At 44.5% G+C, this 11,251-nt stretch overlaps 1 protein-coding gene across 2 annotated transcripts; it reads right to left on the reverse strand.

Moving 5' to 3' along the window:
• Positions 1–7,684: 7,684 nt before the first annotated feature.
• LOC123150730 (NEP1-interacting protein-like 2) lies at positions 7,685–10,519 on the reverse strand. Of its 2 annotated transcripts, none has more exons than XM_044570563.1 (5): positions 10,199–10,519; positions 9,790–9,977; positions 9,414–9,497; positions 8,968–9,132; positions 7,685–8,016 (listed from the first exon to the last, which is right to left on the reverse strand). In XM_044570563.1, the coding sequence occupies exons 1-5, from the start codon at positions 10,338–10,340 to the stop codon at positions 7,894–7,896; spliced, it is 702 nt and encodes a 233-aa protein (XP_044426498.1). In that variant the 5' UTR covers positions 10,341–10,519; the 3' UTR covers positions 7,685–7,893. The 2 variants fall into 2 exon arrangements, with proteins under 2 accessions (XP_044426498.1, XP_044426497.1); XM_044570562.1 differs by having other exon boundaries at positions 9,799–9,977; positions 10,199–10,506.
• Positions 10,520–11,251: the final 732 nt, after the last annotated feature.

The following is an 11,251-nucleotide window of genomic DNA, read 5'->3' on the forward strand; positions in this document are numbered from 1 at the left end:
CCATCCCCCTTTGTGGATCATCTGCCAAGGGGTTAGCACGATGACTTCGGATTTGAGCCCCACCCTACATGTCATGGCAGTGCAATGAGCTCGCGTGGGTTCTCCAACCACGACAATGGAGAAGGGCTGGGGAGAGGGGAAGCGAGGAGCAACAACGTGATGGGGCAACTAATGTTGTGTGGTCGCCTGAAGAGAAGAGCATGCAACATGCATGTGCGAAAAGGGAAGCATGCTCATGAAACATATGTGGTCTCTCCCTCCCCCTCACCCGCCCCCGCGTCGCTCCCTTGGGGCGACTCGGGCGGCCCCCAACCCTAGCCCGCCACCGGCCTCTCCCCTCCTCCCTCCAGACCTTGCCGCCACCGGAGACAGCCGCCGGCAAGCCCGCGCGGTGCCGAGGAAGGTGGCGGCGAGGCTTGCCGCTCCTGCCTCGCGCGGAGGGCATGGTGTGCCGGGGTAGCGGCCCCGGTCAAGGTGGGCAGCGCTGCTCCCTGCGGCGGACGGCGGCTGCGGGTGCTCGACTGGGCTCCTCGGCTTGCTTGGGCGGCGAGGCCCCGGTGGATGGAGCTCGCGGTGGCCGGATTTTCTCCGTCGGTCCGCCTCCAGATCTGATTCGACCAGCTCCAACTCCACCCTCCTCGCCTTCTCCCGTTCGATCTGCTCGCCGGATCCGGCGGTTGGCGGTGTTTTGGCGGTGGGGCTCCTGGGACCGGGGGAAACCCTTGGCCGCCGGCGGCGGCCACAACGACGACGATGCCGCGGCGTCGAACTACTTCTTGGAGGCTTCGTTGAGGTATCCCACCCCCCACCAATCTGCCCCTGCATCTAGGTGAAAACCTTGGTCCTGTTTCGGGACGACGGCGGCGCTACGGCACCGTTCCCCTTCCTGAAGGCGCCGTCCTTGGACTGCGGGGTGGATGTCGAGTTTGGATGTATTGGTGGCTGCAGTGGCGGCATTGCTCTTCATCAACCTCTCGACGTGTCGGTTTGGTTCATGTTCCTTCCTGCAGTGTGCGTCTCCTTCGTGGTTGTGCCATGGCAACTGAAGTTTCTTGTGGAGCACAATGTGGTCTGCTGCAGCCCCTCCCATGGTACACCTGGTTGACATTTGTGAATCCGGGTTCTTGGGGAACCACTTCGCCTGCCGACGACGAGAAGGTTGTGGCCTCCTACGGCGACGAAGACGGATTTCATTATGCCCAGGTTGTTCATCATGCTGGAGTGGACTTGAGCCTTCTCCTTTCACATTGTTGCTTTCCACAAGTTCGATGTTTGTCCGGTGCTGGTTGCTTCGGTGGACGAAGACCTTGACTGACCAAGCTTAGTTCTTCAGTTTCATCTTGGTAGCTGCTTGTGTAGTCTTTGGTTTGTGCTCTGTCCTGTTTTGCACCTTGTATCGGCCGCTTGAGGTTGTTCTGCCTCAGTGTCTTCCTTTTCTTTTTCTTTTTCATGTTGCTTGTATGTGGTTGATCGATGTAATCCTGGCCGGTTGATGGCTTTGTTAATTCAAAGCCGGGCTAGGTTCGAGCCTCCTCTCGGGCTCGGCCGATGCCTCTCCTCTAAAAAAAAGCATGCTCATGTGCGTATGATCATTTGGAGTCTAGCAGGAAGAAAACATTATAACAAAAGAAACTAGACAGATTCTTGAGTTGATGGCCAATTTTAACTCCTAAAATTCAGATGCAACTCTAGAAATTATTAGGTCAGAAGAAAACTTGCATGACAGTTGAGGGAGTCCTGGATTAGGGGGTGTCCGGATGGCCGGACTATACCTTCAGCCGGACTCCTGGACTATGAAGATACAAGATTGAAGACTTCGTCCCGTGTCCGGAAGGGACTTTCCTTGGCGTGGAAGGCAAGCTTGGCGATACGGATGTAGATCTCCTACCATTGTAACCGACTTTGTGTAACCCTAACCCTCTCCGGTGTCTATATAAACCGGAGGGTTTTAGTCCGTAGGACAACATACAGAACAACAATCATACCATAGGCTAGCTTCTAGGGTTTAGCCTCTCCGATCTCGTGGTAGATCTACTCTTGTACTACCCATATCATCAATATTAATCAAGCAGGACGTAGGGTTTTACCTCCACCAAGAGGGCCCGAACCTGGGTAAAACTTCGTGTCCCTTGCCTCCTGTTACCATCCGGCCTAGGCGCACAGTTCGGGACCCCCTACCCGAGATCCGCCGGTTTTGACACCAACAACAGTGAATAGAGAAGGATTCATCTGAAGTTTTAGATAGTTGGCGCAATCGCGCTCCATGTTAGTGGAGGTTCGGATGTTGTAGACGATGAGTGAAATTATCTAAGGCAAACATCGTATCAATGGACCCTACTTGGCACGGGTACATGCCATACCACCCGAGGAGAAGCGCCACCGACCATGAAGGACACTTTCCATATTTCACGCAACAACCAAGGGAACCCCGAAGCTCAGGTAAGAAGAACTGAACATGCCGGGTACAAAAACAAGTCTCAAATCCCACCGCTATACTCCTAACATACAACCATGGAGTTCTATGTAACGGTGATATATAAGGGCAACACAGACAATGTAGAAGGGGCCTCCACCTTTCGCATAGTTAGGAATTTGCACCGTGTAGAGATTACGATGCTTCCCATAAAAGTCTACCACAACTAACCAGATACCCCTTGATATTGGAATCCAATATATTCTTCACATATATGAAAAAGAACATGGTAGGAAGTAGGTATTTTACCCACGTTAGGGGCCTGAACCTGGGTATATCATGTGCCCCCATTTGCTCGGGTTCTAGATCCACTAGTACCCTAACGTGATGTTCACGTGATTACAAATTCACGTAGTCATTCTAGTAAGGATGCTAGGACCTGGCAAAAATTCCCCGATAGGGACAACATCCTAAGACACAAAATCTGTGCCAAATGAACCACAAAGGTCTAGGTCAAAAATTTATGGGCGCCTGCTTGTTGCTCCAATTATCACACATGGAAGCACATGATATACCTAGGTTCGAGCCCCTAATTTTTTTTGGGAGGGGGGGGGGCAGGTGAAAGAATTTGAAGTAAGTGGCGAGTTTCCCCGCAGTGAGAAATGAGGGTATCAACCCGTTGAATCAACTTGCCCAAGTTCAAGGATCAACCCTCCAACACAATTAGAAACTCGTGCCCAACAATTCTTACTAGGTTGTCAGTCTCACTAGCTTTATTAGTTGCAACAAGTTATCGGTGTATTGTATGTCTAAAAATGTTTTTGTGTTTCTGAAATAATTAATTGTATAAAATAGAAGTGCATTTAAAAGTAAAGTGGTGGTTGTTTTTAGGAGTAAAAGATAGGGGTTCATAGGTTCACTAGTTGAAAGTGAAATTGTGCCCTTAATATTCTTTTGATATTGATGCCACACATTTATAAAGCACGGATATGTTTGCCAAGTGACTCTACATTATTTAGTGCCCTTTGTGTTGTTATATTGTGGACCATCAACCCACCAACATGACTAGGGTCAAGCCGTGTGCGACAACCAAAGATAAAGAGTACCTTTTTTTCTTGAGTGATAGGGATCGCACACTATTACAAGGGGATCAAAGGGTTGTGAAGATTTTGTTGAGTTCATCTTCACATATTTCAATGCCTATTCTTTGTTTATTCCACAACAAAAATTCCACGAGAAAAACCTAGGTCAACATGATCAATGGGGAAAAGACAGTCAACCAGATTGTCTACGACATTTGTGGCCAGACTGTCCATGTCATGGCGGCTAGCTTGGCTCGGGGTGCTGCTAAGATGGACAATACCCAAAATGACCTGGCGCTCTCGGCCTTAGGGTGATTCCTATTCCGACTGGGAGGTATAACCTAGTTGTGGGAATCGTCGCACTACACCAGCTTCTTCACTCCTTCTACTACTCTGCTATTTGGTGAGTTTGATTGTTACCCGCCATGTTCATATTGTTTGTTGGTGCAATGAATTGCCCCCTTGGGTTTTGGAGATTGTTGTCAGCAATAGTAAGGTATTGATTTGTTTGCTAGTGAACATAGAGTGATATAGTCCTTGACGTATCGAGAAGAACATTACATTCTAACAAGAAGTTTGAAGAACGTCACCGAGAAACATCTGCATTGTAGAGAATAGAGATATATATTTCAAGTAGAATCTATACTGAGAAGATTGTGTGGAGGAATTGAGCCCTTAAAATATTGATGATGCAAAGCAATTTTCAATCGGTGCATCCGAAGAAGAATTACCGCAGTCGAGAAGTTTGGAGGCGAAGTGAAGATGTGGTATTTGTTTCGTTGTTCTTCTTTCTATTATTTGAGTCATAGGGACACCGTACTATTAAGAGGGGTATAGCTATTCGAGACTTAAGTCTGTTGTGATGCTTAGCCGAAACCTATGCAAGACCGAGTGAAATCTCTCTGAGCTCCGAAAAATTCTACTTATCAGTCAGAGACGTTGTTCTTATGGACTACGAGAGATATCTTCCTGACCGAGGATTCATCTTTAGTTGTTCCTCAAGTAAAATTGTGATGTGCTCAAAATTCTAACCATTGGAAAATGTGTCATTTGGCCATTGGCTGGACTGTGTGTCCTAAATGATCATTTCCGATCAGGGAAGGTTGCGGCTATAAATAGCCACCCCACTCCAACTTTTTTCATTGGCTACTCTGCTTGAGATTTTGAGAAGATTGATTGAGCACCCCTCTCGAGAGATTTGAGTTTAAGATATGCTGAGAGAAAATCAGGAGACAAAACTTAGTGATTAACATCATAGTAGATCTGAGTTGAGAGTTCTTGTACCTATTACTCTTGAGAGTTGCACACTCTCTAGATAGATAGGTGTCGGCTTGAGTGTCGAAGAGTAATTATCTTCACCAAGTAAAGTCTTCGGCAATCAAGAGTAATTATGGTTCGTGAAGAAGTGTGTTGAAGGTTTGGAGATCACCGATAAGCATCTACCCGAGCGAATTCGACGGAAGTCTGATCAGCTCCGCGTTGAAGGAGAATAGGACGGAGAGAGGTTTGCTCATATATTCAATCACAAGTCCATCCAACTAGACATATCTCTTTTGCAGAAGAGTGAGTTGGTCTACCAAATCATCTGTCGCCATTGAGCACCACCGGTTCATTCTACTCAACTACAATACTTTTAGTAGTTTATCTTCAGTGCTTTGTGCCATTTATCTGTACATATCTCTGACCATTTATCTGTACCATTTATTATCTGTTGCTTGGCTATATTGTTTAGTGTATTTCAGTTTGTCGTGCTCAAAGTTGTTTGCTTGTATGCTCATCTGATAATCCTTTGGTTTTACTTTGTCATCCAAATGAGTTGTGCTCTAATGAACATATCTCAATAACATGTATGTAGTTCTTGTTTAGTCTTCATTCGTGATCTTTCATCCATGTTGTTCGCATTGTCCTCATTGTATGCTACCATTTGTTATCGTGAAGTTTCTCTGTTAATATACTAGGAGGATTATCACCACTTTCATTGAAAGTTATGCTTAGTCCTTCTCATCTAAATTGTTTTTCCTTCAGGTAGCCGTGACAATTTAGTTTTAGTTTTCATGTCTAGTTTTACTTCCGCCTTTTCACCTCGAGAGATTTGAAGTTTCGAAGGAAATTTTAAATCTCCCATTCAACCCCCCCTCTGGTCGACATACTCCCGATCCTAACAGTGTTCATGGGTGCGATCGTGTAGCATAATTATTTTGTTGCGTAGCACGTTCCCCTTCAATGGCATCATGAGCAAATATATGAGTACATGCATGTACGATTAGTGTATATGGTGTTATTTAGCATTGCTCTTATGTGCGAAGTGATTAAACAGCTCTAATTACAGGACATTCATGTTGTAACCCTTCTAATTCCGAAATTTTGACCTCAAAAGTATGGAAGAACTTTGTTACAAAAGTCTAGATTTCTGAGGTGTTTTTATGATGCTCCTCAGTATGTTGATCGCTAACCAAAGTTATGCTTCAGATTATTTGGGTTCAACCATAGTTGAGAGAGGTAAATTTTGGGATGAAGAAGGTTAGTAGATTTGATAAATACGGGGGTCACGCGTAAAGACAAAGTTTGGTCTTGGGTATATCCTAAGACACCCCTCATGTTGAAACAACAATGTGAACTGTCATGCTTAATGGTTTAGTAGGAAATTAAAATTTTGCCAACTTAACCATAGCAGCCATGGTAATTAGGAAAAGTGATTAGAGGTGTCTAACCTTTTATTTGTTTATACGTGTCAACCTCAGGGCAAGCTTTTTGCAACACGAAGACGACGTAGACTACTCCTGTATGTCTTCTTTTTGCGGGTAGGGTTGTACCATGTCTTCTTTTTGCGGGTAGGGTTATACCATGTCACTAAGTTATTAAGTGCCTATGATGTTAATCCATTGTTATGCAACTTATTTGATGTGCAGTAGACATGTTTTTTAGGGTGATCTCTCACTTAAAAATATCAAGTTGATAGTGTTCATCCAACTATAGTACTCTCTCTGTCCTATAATGTAAGACGTTTTTTGACACTAGTTTAGTGTCAAAAGACGTCTTACATTATGGGATGGAGGGAGTACCTTCTAAAAATACATGTTCCTTTAAATACACCATGTCCCATGGTATTATAGATGTGTAGTGTATAAGACGGGCATGAACGGTTCATGTTGCAAGCACACCTGGTTATCTTGACGAGAGAGTAAGAACGTTTTGATCTCCGAACACACACATCGAAAGATGAACAAGAGTCATATGAAGATACGATTGGTATGTTGACCTACCAATCTCGTTGCTACTCTATCGGTGATGTCACTCAATGGTGTAATAATTGAGTCGTGGATCTTGAATCAATAGTAATCAATTATGGGAGATGTTGATTTTAGTAGAAGCACACTTTAATTTGTTAATATGATTTGCATTAATTATGAACGATGTCTATGTCACAAAATGAATCGTGATAGCGCACGGAGAAAAATGTGATTAATTGTGAAGCATATCTTAGTGTTGGAATTTGGAAAGGAAGCATCACGTGTACACAGAAATATTTGTGATTGTAGGAACTTCATATATGGAACCAACGTGAATGGAGGAAGTTTGTTTGGAAAACTACGAGAGATGGAAACAGCTGTGAATAAAAGAAACTCGTTTCAACTGCCAAGGGGATGTGGACGCTGTTTCAAGAATGCATCCAACGCTCAAGAACTTTTTGATCGAACACTCATCTTTTTTTTTTGAGGGGTCGAATGCTCATCTACTGGTCTGATGGCAAAGATGATTCCCTCACATTTGCGAGGGCCACTGTGCTAGTTAAGGCAACATCAGGAAGACAATGGTCATTTTTTCTGCACGGCAAGAGATCTGATTGATAGAAGCATTTTCATCAATACGTCAACCTCCATAATCAACCCACTTTGATTAAGTTGTTTGGGTTCAATCTTTGTATGTGAATCCAACTAAACTCTGTCAAAAATGCCAACTATTTCGAAATTATCCAACAACCAGTTCTCATGACAGCAAGAAGAAGATAAAAGAGGCCTAAATCATTGATACTTTTTTGTGTAGAATCATTCATAAGGGCAACCAAGACCATCTCGTAGCTGTTGGTAGCAATGGGGGAAATATCCCAGATTCCCAATGCAAAACAGACAGAACCATGGCCTGGAGCGGCAGAGATAGTACTGGTTATTTATGCATCAGAAGCAGGTCAAATTTAGGTTACTTACACATCTCAATTGAGTGGAAAAAGAATGATCCTCGGAATATCTTATGTACATAGCCGTTTTATTTTCAGTGTAGAAACACATGCATAGCTTGATTTACACTGCTATTTACCTTTCTATGTACCATGAGAACAAGCATTTTACACAGCTGTGTTACCTACATTCTAAGAAGATAGCACAAACAAGACATCATATATTACACATCTTGCCTACAAACAGGGCACGAACCATGGCCAATGAGCCATTTGTCCACACAGGGCTGATGGAAGGTGTGACAACACTTCGGCAGCCTCCTCGCCATCTCTCCCGTCATGATATCCTAGGACAAGAACAGAGTGTCAGGGCGTAAGAAACAAAGTTCAAATACGGACTGTCCGTCCAGATACATGGGTGATATTAAGGGTGTATTTTGATTGGTTAAAACAAATTTCACTGGATTCATATATAAAGTACTTACAATTGTGATTCCGACATTTCGTACCACATAAACTACATATTAAAGGAGTAATTGTTGATTAAAACCTTGTTTTAACCAATTAAAATACACCCTACATATCCAGACAGTTCAAATATCGAGGTTGTGTCATCATATATAAATGGCAGTACATATTAAACTCCCATGCATTCATAAACTAACTCACAATTTCAAAGAAAGCAGAGCCAAAATTTGCTTACTTACACTGAAAAGACATATCAATTTGGAAAATAACATATAACGTGAGGGTGACAACTCATGCTACTAACTAATTTGCTCCTGAGAGCTGGTCAACAAATTTGCTAAATATTCAGAAATAACACATAGGTCTGGGTAAAACAAAAATTAAGCAAGGAAGAGACACTCCAGGTACAAATTCGACCAAGTATTGTGTGGTTATCTACTAAGTTTTAAATTTTGAGAATTCCAATGATTACCCACCTTCAAAAAGCACATTATCACATAAGATTATTTCAAATAGTCCAACTCCAAACAGATAAGATGTTACCACCACATATTTTAGACAATAAATAATTCCAGCTTCTACACAGTGAAATCCGTATGGAGTTACTTAGATTAAGGAAATTAAAAATAAGATGGTTTGGAAATAATTTCCATAATTCTTACCTCCATTATACCAATCAAAAGTAAGATGATTTCGAATCGTTCAGCCAGACAACATATACATCTACCAGACTATCAATTAAGGCAGCATAAATTACAGATTGGATGGTGAAGTTATTTCCCTGCTAGGTAAAATCCAATAAATCATATATGTAACTGTTACACTTGTACCTGTAGGCAAATAGGGCAAGACAAGTTTTCACCAGCTGGCTCTTGTTTCTGATCAATCACCACATGGTATGGCAACTTCTTCAAGTTATCCTGTGAGAGCCCATCGGATGAAACTTCTCCAGTGATATCATACGGATCATCATTGCCAAACTCTGCAATACCAACCTGTTGAATGTCTTAACTTCAGTACGAAAAATTATGTGTGCAGCAAAGGGTAGAAACTTCACTATAACAATTATATTTTGTTTTAGCTGACCTCACCATACAATTTACATAAAACACACTATGAAATGGATTAGTATACAGGTAAAAAACGTGGTCACAAAAATGAGCAACTGCAAGAACCCTCCAATTAATAGGAAGCATGAAGAGAATAACTTTCATTTGGGCACACTTCCTTGCAGAGGATACCGCATTAGCACTGTTAGGGGTATAGAACAATTGACCTGCCAACGATATGACATATACACTGATGGCTCATACTGCTCTCCCACGAACCGAGCATGAAGGAGCTGATCCACGAAATCCCCCTGGAAATCGAACACACATTTTCTGTAAGCAAATCCTCAGTGGATGGATCAATAACGTGTCATCCACTGACTGAAGTATATAATATATTTAACGAACGTACTGTACTTTATAAACAATGAAGAACACTCTCTATAATCGAGGCAAAAAAATGCAAGCAGCTGTTCGAATTTAAAGACCAATCAAAATGACGAGCTGCGGCAGGAATGTTACTATCCAATCGCATTTATTTGGCAAAAATAAAAACGTTATATTCTGCCAAATTTTGTAAACTGATTTGCTGAAGAATCTTACGGTACGGACCATGGATGATGTACTCTGCGGTGTTGACCTGTCGGCGCACCAATAGGCGCGGGAAGCCTCCAGGACCTCAATGGACAGGACAGCGCCAGCAAATGCCCCCAGTCCGGCTCCCCGGAGAACGCCGCTGTCCGAAGCTCTCCCAGCCAACGCGCCGGTGACTGCCCCCGTCAGGCCTCCAGCTTCGGACAATCACAAATCGACATCAAAATACGATCACACGAACCAAAAGATCGGCTGCTAAGTCAATAAACTTTGCTATCGCTACGAATTTTTTTGGCCTTGAAGGGTTTGTTGGACCAAGAAATGGCCAAGAGACCCAATCCCTTCTCCACCAACCAATAGAGAGCTCGAAATCACCGACAAACGCGTCACAACCAAACACAGGAGCCAGGGCGCGTACCGACCGCGAAGAGGCCGGTGAGCACACCGGAGAGAACGCCGGCGACGAGCCTGGGGAGATACGGCGGGGCGGGGCGCTCCTGCTCCGCCGCCGCCGAAGCCGGGTGTCGCGGCGGGATCGCCTCTCCTGTCGCCGCCTCCATCACGATCCACGGACACGAGGCCTCCGCGCCGAAGCTTAGCACGGCGTCGGCTGTGGCGTGCGCGCTGGCTGGGGCATAGAGGAGGAGGGTGGCTCGCCGGCAAGGGAGGGGGTGGGGGGATGAGGCGTGACGCAACCCGGAAACAAGTCGCCGCTTGGCTGCTGCTTGCTGGTGCCCGTTGCTTAAAGATTTTCTGGGTTCTGTTCCATTTTCTACGTTAGTACAAATCTGTATTCCTGGACTTTTTAACACGCTATATAATCGCAGATACCCACATACACACATCTTATCTCTATAAGCATCTGGCATTGGGGCCAACCAGGCTATGGCCCGTCAGCCCGGTGCCGGATCCTCTGACATTGTGGAGAGATGTCACAGCTTGACATTCCTTCAGAAAAATGGACGTATTGTACTGAAAAAAACTTGCTCGTCCAAATCGAAAAAGAAAAAATGAAAGAGGCTTGTTGTTCCCGTCGAACTCCACCGCCGCCTCGCTCGCGTTGCCGTGATCCGCCGACCTCGCGCCAAATCACCGCCGCGATTGGACGGCCTACGACCTCGCGCTTAGTCGTTGTCGGTTCGCCGCCACGGACCTTGCGCCTCTTTGTCGCTGCCGATTCGTTGACCTGTTGTGTGTCTGCTCGCGCCGCCGACGATTCATGGACCTCACCCGCACCTCCGTCCGCACCTCCGGCGGCTCATCTCCATCATCATCCCAGTCTGCGTCTCCACCCCCTCCGCTGAAGAAACTTCCTTGCTCCATCACCTCCCGAAAGGTAATAACAAGCTTCTGAGTTTTTGAAATAAGTGTAAAAACCGTTTCTCTTGTTGCATATGTATGAATAGTTACGATTGCAATTTTAGTGTTTAGTTTTTTTGTTGCCTCTGAAAGAGGAATGCATCTGACAACA

The sequence above is a fragment of the Triticum aestivum genome, chromosome 7A (assembly GCF_018294505.1).
Source record: "Triticum aestivum cultivar Chinese Spring chromosome 7A, IWGSC CS RefSeq v2.1, whole genome shotgun sequence".
Taxonomy (NCBI): domain Eukaryota; kingdom Viridiplantae; phylum Streptophyta; class Magnoliopsida; order Poales; family Poaceae; genus Triticum; species Triticum aestivum.

Coding starts and splice junctions, on each gene's coding strand:
- LOC123150730 (XM_044570563.1), bottom strand. CDS start 10,340: ATGGAGGCGGCGACAGGAGAGGCGATCCCGCCGCGACACCCGGCTTCG. Junction 9,978..10,198: donor CACCGGCCTCTTCGCGGTCG/GTACGCGCCCTG, acceptor GATTGTCCGAAG/CTGGAGGCCTGACGGGGGCA. Junction 9,498..9,789: donor CATCATCCATGGTCCGTACC/GTAAGATTCTTC, acceptor TTCGATTTCCAG/GGGGATTTCGTGGATCAGCT.